General features: G+C 40.2%; 1 protein-coding gene across 1 annotated transcript; it reads left to right on the forward strand.

The window, feature by feature from the left end:
* The first annotated feature begins 277 nt into the window (after nucleotides 1-277).
* TIMM21 (translocase of inner mitochondrial membrane 21) lies at nucleotides 278-6,212 on the forward strand. The gene is made up of 7 exons (XM_056484713.1): nucleotides 278-498; nucleotides 539-838; nucleotides 2,037-2,099; nucleotides 2,198-2,295; nucleotides 3,560-3,633; nucleotides 5,371-5,476; nucleotides 5,570-6,212. The coding sequence occupies exons 2-7, from the start codon at nucleotides 544-546 to the stop codon at nucleotides 5,660-5,662; spliced, it is 729 nt and encodes a 242-aa protein (XP_056340688.1). The 5' UTR covers nucleotides 278-498; nucleotides 539-543; the 3' UTR covers nucleotides 5,663-6,212.
* Nucleotides 6,213-23,131: the final 16,919 nt, after the last annotated feature.

Here is a 23,131-nt window from a genome sequence, read left to right on the forward strand (position 1 = left end):
ACCCGACACTTGGCCTTGTTGAGCCTCAGGCCGTCGATCTCGATCCATCGGTTTAACCTGTCCAGATCCCTCTGGTCGTCTCCATCCGTGGAAACGTCACCTGCATCTCTTTAACACATATACGTGTGCAAGGCCAAGAAAACCACGCACGAAAACACACATTTTAAAAGGTGAACGGCACCGCAGGCACCGCCCCCTCCCCACGCCCTAATCGAGCGGCGGAGGGAGGGCTGTGGCTGTGGCGGCGGCGCTGGGCATGGCGGGCGCTGTAGTGACCTCGCTGGAGCCGCTCCCGGCGGCGGGCGGGAGAGGGAGCCCGCTCAAACTACGGCTCCCAGGACCCGCTGCCGCCGCTCGCCGCTCCGCCGCCCCAAACATTTCCGCCGGGCCAGCGGCCAGCGGCGGCCGCCGGCGGGGAAGGTGCAGGCGTGCTCCTGAGCTGGGGCAGCGGCGCTCGGCGCGGGAGGCTGCCCGGGCGCTTCCCGAGGGTTCCCGGGAGAGCGGTGGCGAGCGGCACGGACGCTCCGTTGGCCCGCGGGAGCCATGCCCGGCATGCTGCCCCGGACACTGCCCGCCTCCCTCGGGCGGGGCTGCCTGCGCCGCTGGCTGCTCGCCCCTCGCGGCTGGGCGCTCCTGGGCGGCGGCTCCTGCTCCTGCTCCTGCTCCCGCTCCCGCCCCAGGTGGCCGCCCCAGCCCCCGCTGCTGCTCGGGGCCGCCCGCCGGAGCATCGGGACGCGAGCGGGAGGGCTGAAGGCTGCAAAACCTGGCGGGAATAGCAAGGATGTGTCCGTGCAAAGGGCGCTGAACGAGGAGACGCTGGTGTCGGCGGCTCAGAAAGGTAAGGCGGAGGATGCTGTGTGCTGCTTGGAAGGGCTGGAGACGGTTCCTTCTGCAGCTGAAGTTTTGTTGTTCCAAATATCAAGCATCTAGAAAAAAAAAAAGTCCCAGCACACCTAGCCCGTTTATTTTCACATCGTATTGTTTGGAGCAGCTGTCGCATTTCTGTGTATGCATTGCACAATCAAAACAAATTATGTGACTTCTTCACGGCAGCTTGTTGATTTAAGTAATTACCAGGCACAAGATGTAATACCCTCTCATTTTCCTTTTCTGAAGGAAATCGTATCACATGCAGCCTGTTTGTAGGGCTGTTGAAATAAGTTCACGTCCAACAAAATTGTCAAAGCTCTACATGTGATGGTAGTTTCTTTATGGATTGCCTTCGCTTTAGTTGGTCTCATTCACTTCAGTGAAAAGTAATTACTGCATAATTAATCTCAGATAATTTAAGTACTTTGAAGTGACTTGTGAAAAACACCTTCAACTGATTAGAAGACTGCAGAAGTAAATCCATAACTTGTACTCCACTGAAATGTACACTTTATCACTAAAAGATAGTCTCTTTCCAAGTATTCAAATATTTTGGAACAGTGAATCTCAAATATTGTGCAGTGTATACTGACACTTTAGATCAAAACTGAATGACAAAAACGAATCAAACAACAGTTAATTATGTTAATATGGTCTAATATTCCCCTTTCTATTGTTCTATTGATCACTAATTCATAAAATCAGTTCTTTTTAGTGTGTGCAACTTAAAAGCTTTCACTTTTTTATTTTTACATCTTTTCTTTGCATGAGGATTGCAGTGATTGTGGGTTTAGGTGGTAGCATGAATACTGCAGTGCTAAACACCTCATTAGTTCCTTAAAAATCTACCTCTTATGTACCCAAAAAGCAACAGTAATTGCTACTTTGGACCTTGAAAACATCTGGCAAACAGAAAGTAATAAGGTACTTGTAGTAATAAGACATCTCTCTAAACAGAGATGTAAACATGCCCTGTACAATATGAGAGATCTTTTCCATGGTCTCTTTTACAGCAATGAGGCATTATGGAAACTACTACTGAATTTCTTTCTTCTGCTAAAATGTTACTTGAGCTACAAACTAACAGAAGAGCATTTATGTGAGAAAGTCATACAAGTGTTATTAGCCAAGGTTGTAACTTATGTGTTTTTTCTGTTTAATTTCAGTGAAAGAAGCTGGAAGAGACTTTACCTATTTTATTGTGGTGCTTGTTGGAATTGGTGTTACAGGTTATTTTTTAAATTACATTCTTTATCAGAAGACACTTTTCATTAATTCCATCTGGTTTGATAAAATTTCATTCCATCTGCTGTTGTTTCTGTTACAGGTGGTTTGTTCTATGTGATTTTTAAAGAGCTATTCTCTTCTTCTAGTCCAAATAAGATTTATGGAGATGCCTTGGAGAAATGCAGATCTCACCCTGAGGTTGGTTTTTGAACTTGTGTTTCTCAGTAGTTACTGCCTCTCTTCAAGTCAAAACTTTGTGCAAGGAATCTCACAAGCTACGTGAAGATCCATGTGGTGCTTTAGCAGTTCTGCCAGTGCTTTTAGCTGGCATGGGGTGGGTCAGCTCCAGAGCAGAGCTTACATTAGGACAAGTCAGTGCAAGATTGAGCTTGCATGAACTAGCCTGCTAGAAGCCAAGTGAGTGTGCCACAGCACAAAAACTGATGGAAATACAGTCTGCCCTTCAGACTGTGCTTGTGTCACCACACAGAAAGTCTTCAGGACTTACCTGAGTGCCTGCTAAATGTAGCACTTGAATTCAGTGGGTCAGAGGGGCAACTAGTAGTTCTGCAGATCTAACCTGCTGCCTTTTCTCAGTACACTTACTCCATTGTGACACTTCACTATGGTTCTGTCATTGTGTGATGCACTGCACTGATACCCAGGAATTTAAACTCTTCGTTTGAAGCACAATTAGCATTCCTTTGGCTAACAGGAAAACAGGTGGAGAACAGTCATGGGATCACAGTCATCATAGCTAGGTGTAAATAAAAATCAATGTGAAACTAGATTTTAAAAACCACTACTTCAGACAAAACATCCTGCAAACAAGGTTGCCACAGATGCCTTTGAGGATAACCTAGAAATGAAGTGACAAGTTGTTGCTTGAATAAAAATGAAGACTGCTTTGGAACAAGGTTGTAGAATTAAAACTTCTTTCTGGTACTTGCACGGTAAAACTTAACCTTCCCTTCTAACCAAATTTAAAATAAGTTTAAGAACTAAGTTGTTCTACACTGACTTCATAGATCAAAAAAAAAAACCCCATTAAATTTCTTATTCAGTAGTGTTTTTTAGATTATATGAAGAAGAATGCATTTGCATTTTAAACTTTGTAGCATATTCTCTTAGAGGAGAAGTGAGCTAATATTTTGTGCTCTTTTTTTCTTTTTACACAAAATGTCAGTTTATATGTCCTCATCTTAGAGAACAGTACAAATGGAAGATATCAATAGGGTTTATTTTAGGCATTTAATACAAGACTGTAAAAAAAGGACTGGAATACAGAGGAGTTTTCCTTAAACTGTTTTCTTTCATAAACACTTCTATCTTGACATGTTAGATTCTCCAGGGGCATTTTTTGTTACAAGAAGATGCATTGACAGCAGAGGCATGAGCTGATACTGGAGTACCTGTTTGTATGTGATCCCTTCTGACAGCTCAAACCTCTTTTCTCTTGTAGATAATTGGTGTTTTTGGTGACTCTATCAAAGGTTATGGAGAGGCAACAAGAAGAGGAAGACGACAGCATGTCAGGTACCTCTTGGTGTTTTTGCACAGCAAAGATATTTTTGGATCACAAGTTAGTTCTGGGGTGATGAACTGTATGTGACATATCCTGTCACACTTGATTTAGCGTAGAAGTTTTTTGCAGTACCTCTCTTATACCACGAAGTACAGCTACATATAGTATAAAATGCCAATTCTGAGTGCCTCAAAACAAGCAATGGTCATCGTGGTAGACATACAGCTCTCCAAAAAATAGGATGAGTCTGAAGAGTAGTACAGAGGCCTAGGCTTGCATGGGGGGAACAGTAATTTGACAGAAGTTTACAGTCTGAAACTATACTGAGCTGATATGCAGAATGCTTTTTGGTACTTGAGGCAACACATCTACTGTGTATTTAACAGAACATCTATCACCTAAACTTTTCATGAGTGTGTCTATTTATTACTTTCCTTTTGAAAGAAACAACATAACTATTTCTTACTAAACCGAAGTCCTGCCTGCTTTGCCTTTATTGGCTTATTTGGCAGGAATATATTCAATGAGGTTTCATATAGAATGAGATACATAAGCCCAGACATAAGTTGAACCATGAAAGTGAGATTTTTTTATTTTGTCTGAGGAAAGCAACTTACTGGTTGAAGCTTTATCTCTTCACTGGACTCTGAAAAAATGTTTCAAGTGAAGCTGCTAAATGAAATTGATGTGCACAAACATTTTGAGTACCTGTCTGTAAATAAGTAAATGTACTATGAATCAGCTTTCCTAGTATTTAGTTCTCATCATTCTGAATGCCTAGTAATTTAAATAAATTTTTGAGCTGAGAGCTGTGTAAGATGGTAGTGCTTGCACCTGCAGGATAAGAATGATCTTAAATGTCTCAAAAATTTACAGGGTTTTTGTGTATGAACACCTTGAATGTAAATTTACTGCAGTAAAGCTCTTCATATTTGTCCTTTCTACCCCATCATGTCACTTAAACTGTGTTGCAAGTTTATTTTACAGCGTGTACCTGGACATGGCTGATGGAAATAGATTGGTACTAAACAGCAGTTAATAATTTCAGTAGGAAACATAAACTGGCACCAGAACTCTCATGGGATCATTAGTTTCCCAAAGTGGTTACTTTGAAAGTGATGTGTTATTTATTTAATACTTGAGCATAACCCAACTCCAGTCTAAATACCAGCATTTCTGTTGGAGATCTCATATCAGTGACAAAGTTATACAGTTTCAGCAGAACAAAATTATTAGCAAAGGAAACCCATAGTAAATGTTTTTATGTTTGTGTTTAACCAACCCGATAATTAATTTGGAAAAACATGCTGTGTGTGTTTTGGCTTGATAACTTAAACTAAGTGCCTAAAAAAACTCTGGAAGTCTCGGTGAGGTCCCTTTCTAGATGTCAGGCTCCAAATCTGGAGGTTTTTTAGGATAAATACAAGGAATTTCCATAGTTTCCAGCACTGGATCACTTTTCAGTTTTGAGGGGAGGACTGGTGTGAGGACATTTAAACATTTCATCTCTTAATCCCCAGCAGCTAATTAGCTCTTCTAACTCTGCTAGTCCTTAGGCACTCACAGTAAAGCTCAAGAGGAGCAGTAGAGGAGGACCCCAAGGTAGCATAAAGACACCACCAGAATACACTTTCTTACAAAATAAGTAAGCAACTCCTCTAAGTAAGTTTAAATTTGAAGTCTTAACTAGCATATAATCAGTATTCTTGCTGGGTGGTTGAGTTTTTGTTTGGTGTTGCTGTTTTTAGTCACATTGAATACGTAAAGGACGGACTGAAACATATGCGTTTGAAGTTCTATATTGAGGGCACTGAATCAGGGAAACAGGGAACAGTCCATGTGGAAGTCAAAGAGGTATGTACAATTGCTTGATACACCTGACAAGCTTAGTCTTGAATTTAAACTACCAAAGAGAAAAAAATACTCTGAATTATTTTTTCTTTCCAGAATCTTGAAACAGGAAGATATGAGGTTCGCTACATATTTGTGGATGTTGAGACCTATCCAAGAAGAACCATTGTCATAGAGGACAACAGATAGCCCACGATCAAAGCTGCTGCCTTATCTCACATTGGATAATGTTCTTGTAGCCAGTCTACACGTGAATTGTGTGGTGTTGCCAATTGTGTCTCACAGCTTCAGGGCTGTGTTACAGGAAGGAGCCTCTCAGGGCCTCCACTACAGACTTTTGATAATAACAGATCCGGGATTTAAAGAGAAACCAATGAAATATAGCAGAACTATCATGGTGGATATTCTTGACATAGGAAAATAATGCTTCCTAATAAACAGTTTAATGCTGGATAAACTTCTGCACACCCAGAACCTGAGTTTTCCAAGGTTTTAGGTTTTTTGTCTTCCTTGGTTTGGATTTCCCACTACCACTGCAATAAAGAAAGGGGAAGGGGTAGTTTAACTGTATTCATTTTGGATACCTTTGTGGGTAAGAAGGTGGAATAACAATGTTAGTGATGCAAAAGATATCTAGGCATGTAAGGGTGGGAATGGTGGAGGGACATACCTATGGCAAACAACCGAAGATACAGACTTCAATATTGATGTCTTCTAAATAAATTACCAGCAAACAGAACATCACTACCATCTGCTCTTTCCAGTGTTTGACATGCTGCTACACAATTGTAGCAAGGTGGGGGTTGGCCTTTTCTCCCAGGCAGCTAGTGACAGGACAAGAGGCCATGGCCTCAAGCTGTGTCAGGGGGGATTTGGGTTGGACATTACCTTCATAATGTTTTGAAAACCACAGTATTCCATTTAAACTTCTCCCTTTCCCACCTTATCTGCATCTACATGTGATAAACACACGTGTGGTGTTTATCAAGACATGTCTTTCATCTGTAAAGTGTTCCACATTATTTTCTTTAACTACCTGCATCACCTTGCTAGCTAAGCAGATATACCAGGATGCTCCTGTATGTTTCATGAATGGGGGACACAGCAGTGAAGGACATCACTTCTTCTGTGTTGTGAAAAATCTGAGGCTATGCTTGCTAAAATGAAGACAAGTAGCAGAAGGAATTCACCTTTATCTGACCTTGGATGTATTATTGTTAATTTGAACAAATGACAAATACAAGGCTCAAATGCTTTCCAGTCCCACTGGAGGAAAGCTTTTTGGAATCCTTTTTCAAGGAACATGTCATCAGTGAAGAAAAAAAATTTCTTAGCTTGATTTATCAACTTTCTACTAGCTAGGTACCTATCACCAGCAAGATTTTTTAAGCCCCTTGGAACTTCAGGAGTATTAAAGCTTTATAGGATCATAGGTTTTCTGCAGAAAAAACAAGTTAAACTTTTTTTGCTAATAGAGGTCTTATGGGAACTGATTACTTCTTTCCATATTTCTCTTGAGGCTGAAGTTCTCTTGGTCTTTATGGACAGGGCTAGCACCCATGCTTGAAAAATTTTCTTGAATTCTGTTTCATGCAAGCACATATATGGAGACACCTTAAAGCTAGGTGAAAATTAATTGAACAAGATATCTGGAAGAGAGAAACTTGATCTCTTGTGCAGTATCACCTTTCCTGATGGTAGTTTGCATTGCTGCATTCACTGAGGTTAAACATAATGTTTTAGAGTACCTCTTTTGTAATTCTGAAAAATGTTAGCCTCATGTTTTTTTATTAAGCAGCTGCCCCTGCTTTACTGGATCATTGCACTACCAGTAAGTCATCAGAGGTTCTTCATAAGTCATCAGAGGTTCTTCGTGGCAGGGAGCTCAGTGTTCCTCATATTAGGCTGGGGAGACAGCAGAATAACTGAAAGGTTTGCCTTCAGTTGTTGATAAGCACAAGCAGTAACCATTTCACTGTTTCCTTTTTAGAGCTCTTGCTTTTTTTTCTCTTGGGAAAGCACAAAATTACAGTGTATGCCAGTTACTTTCTGAAGTAAAAGTGTCATGTTATTGATACTAAAGCATTGGGAAAAAATCACTGCTAGCAAGTTAGAGCCCAAGGAATGATGTTTTCATATAAATTAAACACATTTTCCAGAGTTCAGTTTTGATTTGTGCAGAATTAATATATGTATCTAAATCCCTTTCCCCTTTAGGAAGTGAAAATACATCACTCAACAGTGAAAGGTTGTTTTTTCAGAAACACTGTGTGGCAGACTATTCAAAACATGTTTTATGTAGGTGTACAGCTTGGTCTTAACTTTCCCATCTCTACATTGTTTTGCAGATGCCAAAACCTGTGTATGCAGCATAGGCAGCCTGTATCCTTAGAGGTGGTTTGTGGGAATAATGTTTCTAAGTCATCTCTATGGCCTGGGTCTGATTCTAGGTCCTGTGTATACTTGCTGTATAGTGACAAAAAGAAATATCCCTCCAGGAAATGAACTCAGTAGAAACTTGAAAATATAAAGAAAAAGAAATTACTCTTTCAATAAGCTTCAATAAACAGGAGCTCTTGCAAAGAAAATGTAGTTGTAGACTGGGAAGCAAAGGTGATGTTGTGCATGACTGAGTTTAAAAATTACCTTGATACCTAAATATTTCCTGTACAGAATTCAAGTTTCAGCAACTGATTTATGCAATAAAGATCTTAGAAATAGTTGCAAATAAATGTATGTCTGATACAAGAAACTTCAACAAACTCATTTAACAAGCAGAGAAGACAGGAATGTGAGTAAGACAATTATGGCATCACATGCCAGCTGCAGAGATAAAAAGACAAAGAAAATGTGCTGGGAGTTTCCACAAGTAATTTCAATTCACTTTGCCCTCAGTCTCATTCACTATCACAGTGGATGCTATCCACCCTAATACTTGTGGGATTATTCCAATATGTATATTGTCAACAACCTCACGTGTTGCAGATTGTGCCCAAAAAACATTGAGGACACATTTTGAGTCCAAGCCCACTTTTAGTATTCACTGCAACTTGTAAACTGACAGAAATACATGAGGCAAGCACAGAGATTGGGGAGAAAATTTAAAGGAAAAAAAGGTTGAAGGGACAAGCTTAAAGGTGACAGTGAAGGCTCATAACTGGTCTCTGTATATAGGGTTGTGAAGTCTGCTTGAAGGTCTGGAATACAGCTGGCACTGGAAAAACAAAAATTTGAAAGCCAAAAAATCTTCCCCCTCTTTATTTGAGAGGGGGAAAAAGGCTAGTCCCCAGAGAGATGTTCACTTACTCCGAATAGGGAATAATAGAACTCTGGTAGAAATTTTCCTTAGGCTTTTGGGAATGTATGTTGTTATGATATACAGTGATTCCAAACAGTACTATAAATAATTGAGCAGCAGAACTATGTGATAATTTTTCTTAGTAAATTCTCAGGATTTTTTGTTCTGTATTTGTTATGTAAAATAACCTATAGGAATTAAAGAAAAATGTGAATTAATACCATCCTATATTAAAATTCAGTATATTTATATTTTTAATGATAAATAGTTAAAAGCTGAAAATATAGTAAAAATGTTTCACAGTTTAAAGGAAAGAAAGGAAACAGAAACAAAAAGCTTTTTGGAATTCTTCCGGTTGTCCTGGGAATAATATGCTGTATTTGATTCCCTTCATCTCATACAGGTCATTGTGGAACATTTTTAACTCAGAAAATAAAAATATTAAGCACAAATACCCATTTCAGTAAAACAGATCAGTGTGGAACACATCTGTTTGCCTAGTAGAGTATCAAACTGCTGCATTTCATTTTAATATCCGTGAAAAAATTCTATCAGTTCTGGAAAAAGCGTGGTATGGGAGGGATGCCTGCTCCAGCCCACAGCCATCCTGCTGCAGATCAGCCTTGGCCAGCACCCCCCACAGCAGGATGGGGGTGGAAATGGGGACCAGCAGAAGTGAGAAATCTTGGGGAGTTGTGAGCAAGACAGGGAGATCATTGCCAGTTAGTGTTGCAGGTGAACTGAACTTCAGACTGAGCTCAGTTTATGGCCTGTGGCTGGCCGGAGCAGCAGCGTGGGCAGCGTGCCGCAGTGGTGAGCCCAGCAGGGCTGGCAGCATGGTGTCTCTGCTTCCAGGTCACGTACAGGCTTCTGCCTCCACATCTTGAACCTCCCAGTACTGCGCTGGAAACCTTTTCAGGATAATCGTGTTTATTTAATCTCTCTATTTAATTACAATTCCCCTTTATCAGAACCACAATTATCTTCTCGAGCATGAGTTGCTGTCTTGTATTACTCCCCACAATTAACTCTATTAACCTTTTATCCAAGCACATTTTTACCTTTTATGGGAACTGGGTTGTTTTTCAATTTCAATCCTTATTCTTCTTTTTTCCATTAAAAACATAACAATCTTGGCCATAACAACATTTTATTACAGTTATACACGTACTAAATCATGGCTATGTTCCCTGAGATGTGATTTGCTTCATTAGTGCTACAACCTCCATAGAGGAGCTAAAAGTGAATTACCGTTTTGTACGCTGGCTGGGGCCATGCATTATCCTGTGTTTTAATAAAATGGAGACAAATCCCAGTGTTGGAGTGCAGATCTGCAAAATGCCACCAATTGCTTTTTGCTGTGATACCTAATGAGCTACAGATGCCCTCTCCTCCTCTGAATGTCTGCAAAGCCACCACATTCAGGGGTCTGACACTGGTGTAGGGGTAAGAGTGGTGGAGAGAAATAACTGAGACATCTCAAGATTTAAAACAGCAGCTTTCTCTCAGTTGCCTTGAGCATAAAAATCCTCATAATAAGTCACAACTATTTTTCCCTGAAAACATCCATGAAAAATGTACTGCTGTGTTAATTTTTGTATTTTTCACACTTACTTTCTTTGAATTTCTCTTCTAACACCTTTTTTGTGGGGAGCCCTGCCAGCCTCTGGGTATATTTCTCTTTTCCTTCAAAATACTGTGCTTAACTTCTGTGTCTGCATGTGTCTTCTTAACCTATATTAATTTAGCAGAATAAGAGCTAATCTCCCTCAACTCAATTATAAGAACGTTTTCTAGACCCTTCACCAGCTTCATTGCCCCATACATTTATAGACCTATGCATAAAACCACTATAAATATATAATGTGCACCATATTTATTACAGAATATATATTATGTAGACAAAATAATACCTATCTATACATATGTATATATTTACATTCTTGACTTCATCTTGAAAGCTTATCAAGTAACATTAAAATAAACCAGCTTCTAGGGCCACCTCAAAACAGACACCTCCCATTAGTGACCAAGTCATGTTGCAGAGCTGGTCTCCAGGGATGTTCCTGGAAGCACTGTGATCTTCCTCAGCCACATGGAACAAACAAGTCTTGAATTCTGGGTGGCTGGTCCAATTGACACCTTCATTTTTAACTGATATCCAGCACCAAATCCAAACCTTCCATGACTGACAGGTACAAAAGCTCCAGACATCTCTCAGTGGCAAATACTTGAAGGTGAATTATGAAGAAATCAGATAAGCAAAAGGATGTGACTTGTGCTAAGATTAGAGCCAGTCAATTCTAATCTCTTCTGTACTGGGTGAATCCTGATGGCAGTTCCTTCTTGATAAGCCATCCTGCATTAGAATGGTAAAGGCCAATAAAGTAGTCCTGCTTTGCTGGTGATTGTCAGCCTTTGGGATGGAATTAGAAGTGGAAGTATATGAATATGGCTTTTGTGCTTTTGTAAAAACATGCATTTTTCATGTGGGAAGTATTAATCCTACAGCAATCATCAGTGTCACAGTCAGCCCCATTTACCCACAGGCTATGGCCATCATGCTGTACTGCTCACACAAGGGATGGGACACAGGGACTTCCTTTTCATGGAGGACAAGCTCTGTGCATCCTGAACAAAGTGTTCCTGCATAATGTCTCCAAAATAACTATCCACCACAACATCAATGTCAGTGCATACACAAAATCAAGGGAAAACTAATACTCTAAAAAATGAAACCTCAAGAAAACAATATGTATTCCATGGCCTGAAGTCCATGTTTTTAGATTTAGCACACTTCTGTGAACATTACCAGGTAATGCTGTAACCATTAAGCAAACCTGCTGTGTGAGAGCATTAAATACTCTGCCATGTGCCCATTTGGATGTGGTTACATTGCTGTCCCTTGCCACAGAGTTCAGGAGCAACCAGCACATACATATCCCTGTTGAGGTCATTGTGATGACTTTTATAAAGGATTCTGGTGCTGTGCCAGCTGGTGTCCTGCTCGTGGGAGTCTCCAGCTTTCAAATGGCAGGCATGTGATGGCTTTCTAAAAATACATTCTTCTCAGTCTTGGAGCCCCAGGGATGGTTCTTGTCTGTAATTCATCTCTTCTCAGGGAATAAGAGGCCGTTTGCTGGAGGACAACTACAGGCTTGTCTTTTACACCTCTGCATACCACACATGTCCTTCAGGCCAAGCTTTCTGCAGCAACTCCATGCAGATCTCACTGGGATTTTAAAGATGAGAAATAACATTAGTATTTTTGGAACTGCCTGTACATTACCACTGCTTCATACAGGGTTACGTGCAAATCACACTTTCACACTGAAATAATTTACTTAGTAGAAATAAGGACATGTTAGTAATGATACTGATTTTTTTTTTTTTATCACACAAGTGGGTAATGAGCACACAGCTGCACTCAGAAAATACTGATTCTGTGAGAAATTCTATCACCCTTCTCTTCTGGACCAGGAGTGAGTATTTAGGTCTTTTTCTCTTCTATAATGATCACCTGTCCCAAATGTGAGAATCAGGTAAGGAACTGCACGTGCAGACAGCCTGAGCAGGTGAGCAGGAGCCCTCAGAACAAAACAGTGAGTCTGAGGAACCTAGAGGGATCAATTTTCAGAAATTCTTGATTTCTAAACACATTTTAAGTCAGTACTTGAAACCATTTTTCCAGGAAGAAGATCTCATCACTTCCATCTATTAAAGCTATGAGTAAAGAAATTGTTGATTATATGTCAGAACATTAAGGAAACAAACATTATTACCTCTTTCTCCGGCCAATCCTCAAAAAAAATCCATTATTGTATAAGAAGTTTGATAGAAAACTGATAATATTAGCACTGATAATGAAGGGTCAAACTGTCCAGTAGCCCAAGCCTAGCATTCCTGGACATCCCACGTGCCTCTGCAATCAATCTCTGGTTTTAGAGAAAAAGTCTTCAGGCTTGAAAAAGAACATGCCCAGAAGCAGAAGCTCACTTTCAAACTCAGTTTAAAAAACAGCAAATCAAAGAATTTTATGCATAGCAGAACAAAACCCATCACTTGAGGTCAGTATGAAATTCTTTATGCATATGAAGAATAAAATATATTTCTCTGAGCTGGATGCAGCTTTCTTATGATGCAAACAGCAGCCACAGCACTGTGTGCTGTGAGTAGGGAGCACATACATCACTCTACATTATAAACAGTCTAGAAGCCAGAAATTGAGAGCAGATCTTGATTCTGACTAACAAAAGTAAGAGATGCTGCAGAAAGGATTGAGCTTTCCTAATGCTGAACCGGGAACTTCATTGGGAGATGATAAATAATAGTATCCTAAGCCTATTCACCTTCCTTTTTTTGACTTCCTACAGCATTCCTTCTACAGTCTTTCTGAATTTTAAGGAATGGCACAACCATCAGCAAGTCCTTTAGCTGCAGGGAGTGCAGCTCCTGCAGCTTTTTCCATAATTTGTAGTTTAGCACCACCTTCCTAGACACCAAAGAATGGCAGCTTTGCACTGCCAGAACATTTGGCTTGAAAGCCTTAGAACAAAAAGGAAAGTGCAAAGAAAGGTGGTTATTTCCCTTTCTGTTTTAATTACTAGACTTTTTTTTTAACAAGATAGCATTTTCTGTTCTCAGCAATTTTTGCAGCTCATCAGTTTTCAGAACCCATCCCACAGACACTTCATCCCTGTAACACTTCATTTATGGCTCTATAGCTGTGGCTCTGTGCTGTCACAATTCCTGGGCCCATTGCTTTTGTTTCCAGGTCATGAAAACTGAAGTTTCTAATGTAAACTGCATTTTATGCTGAATATAGTATATTTTAATGTTTAAAAATAAGCTTGTGAATGCTTGATATGAACATGGTACTTTCACTCAACATTCATAGGCAATAAACTTCAACCTCTTTTCTGCACTTCATGATAAATAGCTGTTAAGGAGAGAGTTTTGATGTCTCATTGAAAAACAAACAGAATTGACAATGGTAGTCAGTAGCCTCATAATATAAAAATATAGTCCAAAATATAAGTATTTTCTTCCATAATCCAAGGAGTTGGTAAGAAAAATGGTAAAGGTGACAGACACATGGGTAACTGACCTACATTGGTGCCAAAGACAGACCCATACCTAAAAAAATTTCATGCAAAGCATGTAGAATTTTTTTTAAATTCATTCTTCAGTTTTCCCTTTCTGTGTGTTCCCCAGCATGCCCTCACTTGCATGGGGTATGTCCAGGATCAGCTACCCAAGAATAAGCTTAATCACAAAATTACCTTACAGTCACCCCCTGCAAAACCTCCTTCTAGGCTGAGCTCCTTATCTTGTGACCCAGAAGCTGCAAATACCCACCATGACATAACCTGTTTTGCAAAATTCTCACATACTATCCCTGAAAACAATCTAGGGGTCTGTGCTTGGTGCTTGGCCTGGTGCTTCCCATCAGCACTGTGTCAGGAAGTCCCAGGTGCTGCTCCCCAAGAAGTGGTCACAAAATTCTGGGTGACACATCACCATCACCCTATGTTTCTCAGGACAGTCTGGTGGCTAAGCTGCTCACTGCCGTGTTGGGTACTGAAGTTCCATCCCTTCTTAAGCCTTTGCTTCCCTCTCTGCTTTATTCACCAACTAGAAAACACTTTTATTATTGGGGAGACCTCTTTGGCATTTTGTTCTTTCATTTCTTTGCCTATGCAACCACTCAAGTATAGTTTGGCCACGAATATAAAACCACCCCTCATTTTTGTGTCTTTGAGGGAAGAAAGAACCCCATGATATTGCATATTAAACAACGTTTTCCCTGCTAGGTATCCACCCTCCTATCACACAATTACTTTCCCAAAATCCTCAGTGATGGCAGTTTTAATTAAGGTAGTGAGTTGAGAAATGGACACTCATTTAACATCTGCTGACTGTGGGCAACAGCACAGAGAGAAAAGTAAATGATAAGAAAGGAGCTGCAGGTGTCAGCCTTTAGCCTCCCTAAGCTCCACGTGTGAATCAGGTAAGGTGTCTGGAGGCAACTTTAAGAAAATACACGTAAATTAGTCTGTTAAGGTGTATTAGTTTAATTTCTTTCCACTTTTATCTGGATATTCTCATTCAGAATTTAAAAAAAAAATCTAAAGTGGCCTTAATTTAATTTATTTAATTTCTAAGGAGAACTAAAGCAGATTGAATTAAGGAAACTGAAATTCTAGCTAGAAGTATCCATATAATACTTTTTAATACAGTTTAATTCTTGACTTTTCAGTTCACATCTTTAATTGTTGGTGCTGCGTTTCCAGTGCAGCCCTGAGAAGCCAAACACCAAATGCATTACTGAGAAGAATGTCATGATGGCAATGCTAAACAAATATATAATAATTTTTGTCCCTATTAATGGATTCTACAAATATTTCCACAGACATTTCTACTCAGTAGAGGCAACTGCATGAACACATGCAACTGTGTGCTCATATGGCACATATTTTTGATGTTTCTGTTAAAATTTGAATTTTACTGTAATTGCAGCTGGAGTTTGCATAGAAAATGTGTTATATAAGAGTATTCTTTCAACTGTATATGATATTCACCTTTGTAGGAACTACTCATTTTTATTCAAACTTGCCCAGTGTAAACAGATTAACTCCTATGCAGCAGGGAAACTGTTTTTAGTTGTGTGTATTTCTCTGGCTGTCCAGACATTCTCAGACACCATTTATTATCTCTAAAACCCCCCTGAGATTCTCCAGTACCAGATCCAGACCAGCCACAGTGTAGGACAGGTAGCTTAATTAGAAAAGCCATGGGGATGACTCAAGCATCATGGCATTTTCCAGTCATAATATTTATATTCCTAGTTCATAAAGTTGATTTTGGTATGCTCTGGCTTCTCTTTGTAAAACCTTAGCTCTGTAAGTGAGCCACCAGATATCTCAGAGGTGTTAGCACTGGGTAAAAAAGCCCTTTACAGCTGTGATCCATTAAAAGTCACAGTCCTGGCAAGCACAGCCACCAAAGCAGGCAGCTGCCCTGGGCTGGCAGTACTTCTTCTTCCTCCCCATCTTCCTTCTCACATAGCATTGCTGGCAGTGCCAGAGGCCACACAGCAGCAGCAGCCCCTGGGGACTCTGGGGTATTGTGAAAGAGGAGTCTGGAGAAGGATCTGTGGGCTACCCATGAGCAGGAGTTATGGACTTCAGTCACTTTGATTTAATGCTTTTCTTCAGTCCATCTCTTTTCATTAATGGCAGGTGAGAAAGTCAAATTATTGTGGGCAGTGAGATATGTCTACCTAAATGTACTGGCCTGGTGAAGGCATTTGTTTGCCAAGCAGTTTTCCATCTTTCAGGTAAGTGAACTTACCAATTAGCTCCTGAGTGTGGTATTTGCATGAATATCATTCCATTAACGACAATTTCTTTGTCTACAGCTGCTGCACTTCAAATTTGATGGTATTGTGTGTTGTTAGAAATTTGAACAGAACAACAAGCATACAGAGAGAACAGAAGGCACACAGAATTAGCAATTATTGTTTGATGAATACAAAGTGATAGTGCCAGCTATAAAAGCTGAAAAAGTTGTGCTTACAGTTCTTTAACAACTTGGAATTAAATTTTACACAATGAGCATCTGTTATCACTTGATTTTCCCTCACACTCCAAAAGCTTCAGTCAAGACAGGTTGCCCATTTCTGGGGCCAAGGCTGAGGAAAAAATGTGTCACTTTTTCTCTGCCTGATGCAAAGTATCAAGACTTTTACCAGCTACAGGAACCTCAGATTTGAAGCAGAGATTTGGATTTGCCTGCAGACAGTTTATGCAGCAGATATCTGCACTTCTATTACCATGAAAATCCAGGCAAACATTTCCAATAAATAAAAAAGTGATGATTTCACTTGTCTACTTTGCACAGAACAAAGCCAAAGCCCCCTGCCTGTGACAGGGGACAGCTGGGACGGGGCAGCCACCAAATGCCTTGGGGTGCTCAAGCCCAAGCAGCTCAGGGTGACCATGCCCCATGCTGCTGGGTCATATCCATGTGGATGTCCTGCTGGGCAGCAGGAGATCCCCTGGAGCTTTGTGAGTAGCTTTTCTCACCCTTTCCTGCAGCATTTATAGCAAACAACAGGGAATAGCTTTTCTGTGGGTTGGAGGGCAATAAAAGTGCTGAACAGCTATAAAACAAGTGTCAGAAAATGACATCAGAGAAGAGCCAGTTGCAGTAAGATGCTGGAGACATGCTCTTTGTCTCTCCTGGTCTGTCACAACAAAATCTAAATGTGGCTTTGGGTCATTCCTTCAAGCTGTAAAAAGCATTATAGTTATCTTCTGATTTATGGTGGCAGAGGTAGGGGTTACACTGTGACTGCTTTGGACTACACATTCATTTCAGAGTGATTTGAGGGATAGAATTAAAATGTCATAGTATTTCTAGGATTTCTGGGTAAACCTGATTCTTGTCTTAGTGTCAGTTTTAGCTCCATGGCATTCTGTGTCCACAGATATTAGACACAACATAAAAGTATTGCAAGATACAAAATAGTCCATTCCCCAAAGTGGAGCTAAGCAAAGAAATTAAGAACCCAATGCAATGTTTTATCTTTTTGGATGCAGAGGGCCCCAGAGCACTCACAGGTATGGGAATGACACCTTTAAGGAATTCAGGGAGCCAGATAAGCTCAGTCAGAAGCATGCACTGAGCTCTCCCCCACTATGTGTCTACTGGCAGGCAGGAGTGCAACCTCCCTGCTCTGAATGCTCTCCATTTGCAAATACACAGCCTTGGGCAGCTGGCTGCCACACAGTGCTGGGAAGCATTGCCTAAAGTGGGTGGGTCTCTGATGTTGAAAAAATAAAAATAAAAAAAACAGCCCTTGGAAAGCATCTGAATGTTATCCAAGGCAAGAGCCAGCAGAACACCAAGCTGGCCGCAGCGCCCCGCGGATGCGCTGTGCCAATGCAGATTCCAGCTGGGACTGGGGCTGGTGCCTTCCCCTGGGCCAGGGAGGGGACCCTGTGCTCTCTGCAGGGGCCATCTGCTGGCACCCAGCACAGGAGCAGCTGGGATGGCTGTGTGAGATGTTACATAGTGATTTGTGTCATTATAATCAATATAAACAAAAATACTGAATCCAAAGTAAAGCATAGACCTGAGACACTAGAAAATCTAATTTCATTATATTTGTTTAAATCACTTTGTTATAAATTGTTGATCTTTTTTGTTTTTATGTATTTTTATTATTTTGTGACTATTATCATTAATAGTATCCAGTTTTATGTATAAGGGCTTGTTTAAACATGAGCAGGCTTGCCCCTGCTTGCTGAGAGTGTAACCTGAAAACCTGTTCACAGCCTTGTCCAAACCTTGTGGAGAGTTCTAGCCACTGCTGCTTGGGCCCTAGCCAACATGTTTGGGCTTGCTTGGACTTGTAGCCAGCACACTGGGCATGTCCCAGCCACCAAGAAACTGCCTATAAAAGGAGCAGTGACCCAGGATGGATGTGTTGTCAGAGCACAGACTCCCCATGTCCCCTGTGCTGCTTGCCTGTTCCTTATCAACAAACTAATAAATTGCCTTATTGATTGACCTACCTGATTTTGGTGAGTAATTTATAACAAGGCAAAGTACTGGAGTTTTTCTGGTGCTGGGAGAAGAGGAGCAGACAACAGCCCAGAGAGCTGTGGGGGACACCCACATGGATCTTCTCAGCAATTCCCCAGCTTTCAACCTGCCTGGGGCAAGATGCCTGGGGCAAACTGTGGTGAGCTCTTGGGGAGACCTGAGGCTGGATCCCCCCAGCCCCTAAAGCACTGTGCTCTTCACCAGACACCAGCTGGATTAACACAGGGCACGTGCCTGCAGGAGGTGCTCAGAAGACAATTGAGGTTGGAAAGGACTTCTGGAGGTCACCACGTCCAAGGTCCCCACTCAAGCTAGGTCAAGATGTACAAATACAGATATTAGAGAGAATTTACTTGAATTTATCTCATAAAATTTTTATCATATTCTGCCAGGTTCTGTCTTTTTGGTCCTCATAGTGCCAGTCTGCAGTTGAGTGATCAACAAAAAATACAATTAATTGTTTTACTGGAAAGAGGCCCTGCCATACTCAGCATTCATCCTTCATGAGCAGCAGCAGTTGTATGCTGTATGTGTTAATGAATTCTTCATCCACCAATGCTTAAGGCTGTGAACATTCTCAGTGTAAATTTGGAGCAGACTAACACACACCCTGAATAACTGGTTTTCCCACTTTTCTATGTGTTCTGCTCTGACTTGCCCTGTTACACTACTTCCATGCAGAACTGGAAAGAGCTAGCCTTCCCTACCTGGGTAACCAATGGCAATTCTCAGCTCCTGATGTGCTCACTCATATATAAAAATATATGTTTATTAATTATTTCAGTGATACAACTCTTTGTCTTTCTAATGCTACCTGAACTTCCATGGTCTGTGACAACTTATTTTCAGGCTTCTGTAAAAAATATTCTTAGTAGCTATTAAAATTACTAATATTTACATTATTATTTTTAAAGTTATTACCCCTGATTAGCAGTTCAGAACTTAGTGAAGAACTGTGAAATATAAAACTTCTAAATGCTTCCATTTTCTACCTACTCTAGAAGACCAGTAACTTTTTAAATAAATGTAAATGTATCCTCATTATCTGCTCTCCAGTAACTTTGAAAGAGTCGGTAGAATTCTTAGGTCCAACTTTCCCTATTCCAAAATTCCTTGTGTCTCTATATGTCTTTCTGTCTTCCTGGATCCCTGATGACTCTTTTGAGACATGATGGATATAAGAAATCTTCTTGTCTCCAGCTGTTTCAACGAAAAATCCAAAAAGGAAGACTCTTCATAAGGAATAAATGTTACATTTCAAAAGACATTTCTAGATTTTACAATCTAGAATTTAAGACTTTGAAAAAACATTACACTTTTAGGAAAATGGAGCTTTATCAACCACATCTTTTATGAAGTTGTTCTTTTGTTTTGCACAACTAAACACTGCCTATTCACTAATCATGGATTAAGGCTCTTGAAAAACATTTCTAATCCTTTTATTTTCCTTATTTATCTCTTTAGGCTTTGAATTACATATCAATATGCTCTGATTTTCATCAGTCACAAAGCCTACAAACTCATAAACTGAGAATCTTGAATAAATCACCTGACTCTAGAAATGGAAGATTTATGTGCATCTGTTAAAAAAAAGTAGCACTGCAAGTAAAAGCCTATAAACTGAAGGGGAATAAAAGTTTATTACCTATTTGTAATCAAATTCAAGGGAGAAACAAGAAAATAAAGTAGGAAAACAGGATTAGATACTTTAAGTCTTTTTTTTCTGAAAGAATTCTTGGTAGACAAGATGAAGATTATTTATAATTGAAAGTACAATTTAATTGTTTAATCTTCACTGTTGTGGCTCCATTGAGAGTTCCTAGTCACATATGTTGGCCATGGAACATGGATGTCTTGGAGGACACATAGAACTGTATGGCAAGTCCTAAAAAAGTAAAGCAAGGCTTCTTACTTCATGTAGAAGTACAGAAAGCCTAAGCTCACTTCTCTGGAAATGGAAAAACCTCTTCCCTTTTGTTGTTTCTTTAGAATTTATGACATTCAGGAGAAGGCTTGAGTTTAATGGCAGCAGAAGGGATCACATCAACCCTGCACCATGATGTCTGACTCAGATCTGCTGATGCTCCATTTTGAGGGGGATTGATCACCACATAAAAATCAGTCCTGTGAATTGTGTCTTTGCCTCAAAACATCTTTGTGGTTATCTAATGCTTCCCACTACATTGCAGTGTTGCAATGACAGCCTTTTTACTCTGAATGAAAAATAGATGAAGGGTAGCTGGAAATGCAGTTTCTTTGGGTTTTTTCCTGAACAATATCAATTTTTTTTTCTCTATTCATAACCTAACTTGTTCAGCTGATCTTTACAAAGAGAAGATATAAGATTTCATAGTGCTTTTGTGTACATCATGCATCACTTTTTACATAGCTACAGTGACATAGTGTAAAATGGGAAGACAACTTACAAACAATGCTCAAAAGTTTACAAACTTTCCCTGATAACCAGCAAATTTGGCTAGACATTTAATGATTTTCCTTCCAATGCCATATGTCAAGAAACTATGACTCATACCAAATTCACATAGCCCCTAAGAGGATAATATTAACTCTGACTGAAGCCAAATAAAGTCTTTGTGTGAGCAGGAGACAGATTCAACAAGAATTTTTGTTAGATTAACATAGCAATGAAGGGGCAATGGCAGGCAGAGGAGTGAGCTGTTGGGTTGGATATGTCTTTGTGGTTTCTGAGAACTGGCAAAATGTCTTTCAGAGCCTATGGGTATTACCACAGAATCATAGGTCATGGCAAAGTCCTACTGACTTAACTGAACTACTGCTGACAGTATGGATGTTCCCAGATATTTAACTGCTAACTTGCCTGGAATTCATCCTGACAGGTCAGCCTGCAGGCACTGATCCTGAATAACACAGAAAAATTTGTGATAGCTACATTGGCTGTGCAGTACACATTGTGTACTTCAAGCATAGTAATAAAGTTGTGTTACACTGCACAATGAGCATAAAGAACATACACATGAAACCATAGTAACTATTGAGAGTTAACAACTTTTAGTCTTTCCTGTTGTGCCAGTAAAGCAGAAGTAACCTGTTAGTTCAAAACATGCACCTTTTTTCTACTGTAGCTGCAAAGTATTTTAGTGTCTCATCACAAAATTCAAGAGAAAGTGTTTATTTGTTTAAATGACCATATACTAAATATACTAGCTATGCAATAGTTGTTAATGCAATTTTTAGCCAGTAAGGAGAAAATGTTAAAGGAAATCACAGTAGCTTTTAGGTACTTGTACAGTCCTCTCCTAATTTCCTGAAATACAGTCATTCATCTTTTCAATTAGTAAATACTTTACTAAAGCTGGAGTTTTTTCACCCACTGCTGTTTGGTTTTTACTACTGTTGGTTTCCACAATGAAGCCACAGAGCCAGCAGTCACTTGCCCTTATCTGTGATGCTGTGTGAGGGAACAGGGAGAGTGCAGGGAAGTGAAGAAGAGTTTGGTCCTCTGCTGCTGTTCATATTGCCCTTGCTCCAGGATCCTTGGAGGCCACCAGTCTGAGTGTACAGCTCCATACTCTTGCTTCTTTCACAAAGAAGAGCAAAGGAAAAAGTTGAAATTCAATCCCCTCTCACCATCTGAGTATCTAGACAGGCATTGTATAAATACACAGAGATTGAAGCTTATTAGGTGACAGCATTATAAAAAAGAATATTGTAATGGGGTTCATTACTAAAGGGCTCACTCAGATTAACTTTTTCACCTCAGCTTCTGCCTGGCAGTTATAATAAATGAAAACTCTACCAATTACTGAACAGGCATCTGATTAGTTTTATTCCATACATTTCAGTATTTTATTTGCAATTGGAGCTGATGTGTTATGTCTATTTTCCAAAGTAGTACCTGGGAATAACCTACCCTTTTAAGATTAAACACTTGTAAGAATTGCTTAGCTTTGCTACTAGAGCACAGGAGCAGAGCATTTGGCAGATGTAAATTGGTGTTTCACTGAAACTTGTTTGTGCAGAAAGTTGCAGCAAACAGGTACTGAAACTAGTTAGCTCCACTCCTGTACACTCAAATGGGGGTTAGAAAGAACACAAGATACATGTGCTGAAAGCATATTCCTCCAGGATTATTGTGGCAGCATGAAAAAATAAGAATATATCTTTAATGTACAACATGGTACAGAGGAGGTAAAAAATAGCTGTTTAAAAAAAATAATTTACTTTGGTTTAAGAGTCATCAGCACCCACAGAAACTGTGCTCAACAGCTTTGCTCCAGCTTTGCCCAAAAGCCCATGCTGACCCTGTGTGGGACCTGTCACTTTTGCACAGTGCAGGGAGGACACCCTACAATGTTTCCTAAATCCATGGGCCAGACAAGATGAATGTCTGTGATCCAAATCGCTGCTGCTACAGCCTGCTGTAGTTTCATTGCTGAATTTTCCTCTCTTGTTCATACTTCCTTTGACCTTAGTGCCTAGATCTCCATTTGCTAAACTCATATTTATAGACAAAGCACCCACAAGACAGCACAAGGTCATGCAACAGAGCTGTTTTGTAAAACTACACAACATATCTTTGCACACACTGGGATATGTAGCCTCACAAAAAAAATCTGGAAATGTGTGGGACTTGCCCACGCACACATCAGGTTATCATACTCCTCTCCATATCCCACTTCTCTGTTTTGCAGGAACCAGCCATAGCAATTACTCAGTCTCTCCTGAGCAGCTGTTCTCAGTATGTATTTAGCTGCACAGGTTGCCAA

Source organism: Oenanthe melanoleuca, chromosome 2 (genome assembly GCF_029582105.1).
Source record: "Oenanthe melanoleuca isolate GR-GAL-2019-014 chromosome 2, OMel1.0, whole genome shotgun sequence".
Classification (NCBI taxonomy): domain Eukaryota; kingdom Metazoa; phylum Chordata; class Aves; order Passeriformes; family Muscicapidae; genus Oenanthe; species Oenanthe melanoleuca.

What these genes read in the sequence shown, in the direction of transcription:
- TIMM21 (XM_056484713.1), top strand. Translation starts at nt 544, where the DNA reads ATGCCCGGCATGCTGCCCCGGACACTGCCCGCCTCCCTCGGGCGGGGC. An exon ending in TGTTGGAATTGGTGTTACAG is followed by an intron (nt 2,100 to 2,197) that starts GTTATTTTTTAA and finishes TTTCTGTTACAG; the next exon opens with GTGGTTTGTTCTATGTGATT. An exon ending in GGAAGACGACAGCATGTCAG is followed by an intron (nt 3,634 to 5,370) that starts GTACCTCTTGGT and finishes TGCTGTTTTTAG; the next exon opens with TCACATTGAATACGTAAAGG.